At 42.6% G+C, this 6944-nt stretch overlaps 1 protein-coding gene across 1 annotated transcript in view; it reads right to left on the bottom strand.

Annotated features, from left to right (window-relative positions):
- Positions 1–6944, bottom strand: part of sdcbp2 (syndecan binding protein (syntenin) 2) — an 18337-nt gene that overhangs the window by 1614 nt on the left and 9779 nt on the right. Inside the window, exons 4-9 of the mRNA XM_032521057.1 lie at positions 5533–5633; positions 4473–4637; positions 2821–2996; positions 2131–2302; positions 1516–1607; positions 1–168 (exon numbers count right to left, since the gene is read on the bottom strand). The exon at positions 1–168 is cut by the window's left edge and continues 1614 nt beyond it. Coding sequence (XP_032376948.1) covers positions 114–168; positions 1516–1607; positions 2131–2302; positions 2821–2996; positions 4473–4637; positions 5533–5633 — 761 coding nt within the window. The 3' untranslated portion in view covers positions 1–113. The remainder of the gene's footprint in view (positions 169–1515; positions 1608–2130; positions 2303–2820; positions 2997–4472; positions 4638–5532; positions 5634–6944) is intronic.

The raw sequence follows: 6944 nt of genomic DNA, 5'->3' as shown, positions 1-6944 counted from the left end.
AGAGAGAGAGAGAGAGAGAGAGAGAGAGAGACAAATATATGAGTAAGGAAAAGAGAAATAGAGACATATCGCTGTATTGTAGACATCCTGACAGTTTACAGTCCTCATGGTCTTCACACTTCTGGGACAGAGTGATCCATGGCTGACCGCAGGAGACCGGATGACATCCTGGAGGAAAAAATAAAATAAAATCACATTCATCAGCTCATCCGTGATCAGCATCACGTATGATCTATGTTCATACTGGATTAATTTAAGGTCGCTTTAACACCTGTTTGGTTCAGCTGGTCTGGACCAACGAATGAAATGATACATTGGCAGCGGCTGAAATTCCACACTTACATGCTAATTAGCTTCAATTTAGACGTCAACATATTAACAATCAGTGATTTTGGACTAGTTGCTTACCACGGGTTACAATAGTTAAACGTCTCCAGTCGGCAAAGAGGCACTCAGGAAGTGACGTGGTAATTACAGCTCAGTGCGCCCGAAAATAGACTCACAGTACTACAAAAGTACATCGAACGATAGTATACACGGGGCTCCAGACTAACCTTTCACGTTGGTTGCAACTTTTTTCATTCAGGTGCACCGGCGCATTATTTTGGTGCACCCAAACATTTTCACCATTGCTTTTGCCGCCGCGATTGGATTCAACGGGCACAGCTGATTGCGGCTACTCTAGACAATGCTTGTGATTCCACTAAAGTACCAGAAACTCTCTGCTTCGCTAAAAATACGTGCCTGTCTATTATTTTTGAAGGATCAAAGCGAGTTGCACAGAGCAGATGCCATGGTTCAGGAGACGGAATGCGATATGTCACTTCCTGGGAGGGCATTAGCCTGGTTGTTTATGCCTGAGGTGCCGGTCAACCAGCGATTTTCTAATTACACATTAGAGCCATCTGCAAGGCAGCGCTTCGCTTCCGCCTCCTGTCTGAAACCAACTCTACACACATGCTCACAGAGACAGACCCGCAGGTGCAGCGGTGCAACCAATGAAAACTTGACAGATGTTTGGTCGCATGTTCTGGTCCACTTGTGCTCCCACTGGCTTATCACTACTGAGCTAGTCTCGCTTTGTTGTTTTGTCGCTGAGTCGCGCGTGAGAAGAAAACTCAGATTGGACAGATGGTCTAGCCAGCTGTTTGGATTAACCCTGCGGAGATCTAAGGAGCAGTTAACCATAGTCCTCATATAATAATCGAAGTTTAAAATGACGACACAAAGAAAGCGGAAGGTGACGGACATCGGCGAAAAAAATACATGCATCCGGCGGAATTTCCTGCAGCACCGGAGCAATCCCAGACGTGGAACGTCGACGATATACAGATGACTACTGAGCTAATAAGAGCAAACATGAAGTCATATGAACCAGCAGGTAAGTCATTGATTGGTACATCATCAGCAGCGCTACATGGATCCACATGGGAAAGTGTAATTCTGTTGACTGACAGCACCTTATGTGTGGTTATTAATGATGACACTAGATTCACTGAAATGCTGAAGTCCTACCTCTTAACCATGTGTTCGTAGATGAACTTGGGCATGATGGTGATGGTCATGGCAGTCGGAGAGGTGCTCAGAATGTCCTTGATCTGAGAATCCTGGAATTTTCACACAGGGACAGTTTCATGTGAGGACCTTGTGTGATTAATGAATTGCCATCACATTGTAGGTTTCTTAAAGAACACATTCAAAGCCTTCATCACAGGGCACAATGGAACTACACACCAGCCAGAGAATAAAGTGGACTAGAAGCAAACTGTGGCTACATTGCTGATACAAACTAAAACCATTTGGACTTCACTTCACATTTGTACAGACTTGGAGCTGGTGAATGCTGCACTTACTTAAAAACGCTGCACGTTCCCGCGTCATACTACATTCCACAAGTATGTACGCAGCCATCCCAATGCAAAATTCAAATTAGCATCAACTTAACATTCTTATCACACATGTTCTGGATTTATAATAATTTTGAGCCCATGTTTTTCAACAATGCAAGATCAATAGAACCTATCTTGGCTTACGGCACACACATTACTAGCTCATAGAAAAACAGTTTGTATCCACCAATAACCAGAGAATTTAATGAAAAGACTCGATACACAGAAACAAGTGTCTCACCTTGAGTCCAATAACGTTTTGGCCATTAATTTCACAGATGAAATGCTCGGTCAGCAGGCCGTTGCGGGCTGCAGAGCCATCCTTGACCAGTGAGGTGATTTTACCAGACTTGTAGATAAAGCCCACGTGGCCAGAGCTGTCTTTGTGCATGGTGACGGTGCGCTGAAACGGCCTAGGCACAGACACACGCGCAGACACACACACAGACACACAGAAGCACAGACACACATGATTAGGAATCTAAAAACTTTGTTATAAAGAGCCCTTTTATCAGACTATTTTATTATTAAAAAAACAAAAGTTTACAAGTATATCTGTAAATTTATAATTATGATCAAGTAAAAAATAGAAACTCAGAAAGTGATGGCAACATACAGTACAAGAAACTATTTGTTAATGTTCATACAAACAAAAGCGAGAGAGTTAAGCAGCAGACTGCAAACAATGCAGCAGCCAGCAGAGGGAGCCAAACCTTTCAGCCAGATGAATTATGAAGCTGCATAACAGCATGGCCACTGTATGTGTGAACCATTGCAGTTTCATATTACCAGGAAAACCTTTCCGTTTCGCATTAAGATAGATGAGAACAACCCCTGTAACCATGGTAGGTGTACATAGTACAAATGAGACTAAATGATAGAAGGTTTAGACACGGTTATAATCGTATGTCATGTATTGAAAACTCCTCACCTGTTCCTGACCACGAGCTCAATGCGGGTCTCTGCGGCAGCCTTCAGGGCCTTGTGGGCCTTGTCCACGCTCCAGCCGGCGCAGTTCTGCCCGTTGATCTGAAGAACCTGGTCCCCAAAACGCAGCCCGGCCAAGGCCGCGGGAGAGTTGGCCTGCACCAGCTGGATAAACACTCCCTGAGAGAGGACAGATAAAACATTCAAAATGAGTCCAAGGAATGGATGGCGAGGGGAGAGACAAAAGACAGACTGCGATAGTGGAGAGAAAACAGAGCAAATGGAGGAGGAAGGAGGCAAGGACATCGAGGAGAAAAAATGTCCATAATGATATAAAGATATTGCTAGAGATTTGAAACAGCGAAAGGAATTGAACCAAGATGGCTTGTGTCTAAACAATTCTTTCAAAAGAACAAGTTGCACTCTTTAACTTGATGTCCGTGCAATATAATTAAATCATTTGGATTGGAATGAAGTCTTTTATTTTGAGGAGTCGGTGCCCTGTTAAGTCAGGTGTGTGGTGTCATTTCAGAGGTACATCGATCGTCAATACACTGAATCTTTCACCAATTCATTTCAGTCATCTGACAACTGTATTAGTGCACCTCAACACAAACGGAATAAATAACTACTACTTAACTACTTCAAGAGGCTGTAACCCACACAAGCTGGCCGAGTATCAAAACTCACTCGTAGTTGTTTTTGTTTTTCTTACAGCACATGGATTCTTCAATGCTCCTAGTGATGATAATAAACACCCAGTACCTGTTTTTGTTGCTAACTTTACCCTGGTAAAATGACTGTACTGTTATAGCTAATTTTACATATGTCCCAGAAATAGTACATGATATTAAAAACAGGCCTGTTACATGTCATCATCATGATGATGATGATGATGATGACGACATGTAACAATTTAAGGGACGCTCAAATTGTAACAGCAGAAGCAGGTGTGTTCAAATGTGCAGCTTCACTTTATCTAAAAATATAGCTACTATCCATACTAACAACACTTTTTGCATGCGTTTTATAATAAATCTGTTGGCAGTGGTACGCCTTCACAACCCCAGACAATTTAAGCAAACAAATGTTCGAATTGTCACTCTGTAAAATGTATCTTCATAACATGTATATTGTTCTCTAAAGGCTGAAACTTAGGAAGATTGCCCACATTAGCTCTGGTTAAACTTTGATGTACTTTTTTTCATTGAAAGACGACCACCATCTCCTACATTGGAATAATAGGAAGGGATGCTTTTTGTGAGTGTGTTCAGTATCTGCTCACAAGACTAGTAATAGGATATGAGAAACTCTGGCTTTAGAACTCAGACATGACAATTCCACCACAGTGATCTTTCATTAAAATAGATTTAAATCAATACATAAATGTCCCTATGAATAACAACAGCCCAAAAAGTAGTCGTCAGATTACTTTTTGCAAAACTCAAGTGTTAGTTGCCTAATTAGTATTGGTGAAACCACATTGTGATTAACATGTCGGATCATGATGTTTCAGATACAGAGTAAAACAGGTTAAACATTGATGGAAGAGTAGAAGAAGTCATCCGTATGTTGTCAAAGGGGTGACAATGAGTCTGGGCTGAATGATTAATGCAAGAAGGGGTGCCGGTCTACGAGTTTGTGACACTGACTTACATTGTCGATGGACCTGAGCCGGATTCCCACCTTCCCTTCCTGGTCTTTACAGAGGATAATCTCCCGCAGCCCTGGGCGGATCTCTGCCCTCCTGATGCCGACGTCCGCCCCCGTCACAGGCCGCACCATCCCCCCGACACCTGACATGGAGGGCACTGCCACTTGCTAAGGAGTGGGGGAAAGAAAGCCACATGGCAAGGGAGGTGAGAAAGTAAAAGAGGTGGGTTGAGAGAGAACCAGGGAAATTTAGTGGGGGTGAGACAGAGGCGAGAGGAAGAAAGGATTAAAGTGGCATGTTACATTAAAATTCAGGAACACTGTATCAAATAGAGGCATGTGGGAGGATTCAATTTCATCACCTCCTCCACCAGTGAATGAGATTAGGAGTGCTTCAGGCACTGCTTTTGAATATGCTCTGCACTGCAACAATGAAGAAACTAAAAACACTAAAAATACTGGTGGAGGTGACGATATCAGCAAACAGCAGAGAACACAGATGGTTAAATGCCAGCTGACAAGCTAGGGTTCTGTAAGAGACTTGGCATCTTCAGGACACACAACACAGAGAGAGAGAGAGAGAGAGAGATGTAGAGAGAGCAGAGACGCAGAGAGATGAACGGAGAGATGAGAGTGAGAGAGAGAGAAGAGAGGAGAGAGAGAGATGCAAAGCTCACCCCCCCCCCCCCCCCACTCTGCTCTGTGAGTCACTCAGATATGTGGATCTCCAGGAACAGAATTGTTTTGTGCTCGGATAGATCTACAGCTCATGGCTCTTTCAATCTACTAAAAACAGGTTTTTAGTTAGAGGGCTGATCGTTTTAAGTGAGAGGCTTTAAAGTGATCTAAGGAGTTGTTATTTATAAAAAGGGTCTATTTTGACCCAACATTATAAAAACAGATTTTTGATGGAATGATGGTATCAATGGGGAACTCCACTGATACTATACATGAAAGTCTGTGTGTCGCTTGAGTCCGTGTTGGTTGGGGCTTAAGACTACATGTTTTAAACAAGAAAAGAAAACACTGACACACATCCCCCAGGACATACACAACTACTTACATTGTCAGCCACGGGCATCAAAGCCAGGTTCCTTTGAACTTCATCGCTGTTGAGGGCCAGACCCATATAGTCTCCTAGCTCCTCTAGGTTAGGGTACAAGCCTGGGAGAATAGAGGGAGGGGGGTGTGGAAGAAGAAAGGTGGGAGGATGGGTGAAAAAGTGAGCCAGAGAAAGATGGCGGGAGGCAGAGCAGGTGGGAGAGGTGTAGAGTGAAAGACAGGTGGTTGGTAGGGTAGAGAGAGGGGGGAGAGAGAGAGAAAAAATAACAAGATGTTCCATAATGAACAAATGAATACATAGGATATTACATATGCATGCCCTGCTTTGCTCTGCTTGAAATCAGTTGATGAGTTTGTAAACCTTTTCTCTTTTTTTCCCTGTAGTTTTCACACTGAGAAAAATCTATGCAAACAAAAACGCATTACTATAAACCATAGGAGGCTGTTCCCACGTGGTCAGTAGTGTTTAGGGCGGTAGCAGGAAAGTAAAAGCTAATATCCTGTATTTCCATTGTCAAACTATCTAATTTCAATTAAATCCTTTTCCAGACATTTTTTGCGAGCTTCTACTTGCTGAGACTTCACTCTGCTCCGTCTGTGTCCGTCTCCATCTTTAGCTGGGGCTGGTGTGACCACGATGACACAAATGACAGAATGCTGCTACGGTCTGCATGCTCTGCTGTATCGCCGATTGCAAAGCGGACCTGACTATATGAACTGTTAAGCTTAAACTTGTGAAGTACACGGTAGTTTACTAGCGAGTGTAGATTTGAGTCGTGCATGCTCAGATTTTAACGGTTTATGGCATCACATGTCATACCCAATGAGAGTCAAGTCAGACCGGCTCTGGTTGAGTGCAGATGTGAGTTGCGCATGCTCTGATTTAAACAATTTACAGCATAACATGACATACTGAAATTAGTGAAATCCATGAAATAATAAACTTTTCTCATTAGAAACAATAACGGAAGATGGAAATCATTTCAAAAACGGTTTAGCTTTCTATGATTGATTGATTGCTAGCGTTAGCTCAAAACGCCATTCAACTGACAGCCTCTGTGATTGATTGCTAACTTGTAGCCAGCAGTGAACCAACTTTGTTAATTAGGACCATTTTTACTGTGTTGACATTACAGAAGATTCTTGTTAGCATCTTGTAGGCTACTTGTCGCAAAATGACGCATCCGCAACTCACAGCTTCACTCGACTCACATCGGGCAGTGACACATATTGAGTATCTTTTTTTTTTGTTTGCTGCGGCCCACAATGCCTGATTTTGCAGGAGCTTTTGTAAAAAACTGCGATAAAAGTTGCGATGTCTTTTGTATTTGTTTGCATTGAAGTTGCGGGAGTTGCAAAAAAAAAGTTGATTTTTTTTTGTATGGTTCTTTAAAAATAAAAAGGAAACTTGTT

Source organism: Etheostoma spectabile, chromosome 7 (assembly GCF_008692095.1).
Source record: "Etheostoma spectabile isolate EspeVRDwgs_2016 chromosome 7, UIUC_Espe_1.0, whole genome shotgun sequence".
Taxonomy (NCBI): domain Eukaryota; kingdom Metazoa; phylum Chordata; class Actinopteri; order Perciformes; family Percidae; genus Etheostoma; species Etheostoma spectabile.
This window is presented reverse-complemented; position numbering and strand designations above follow the sequence as displayed.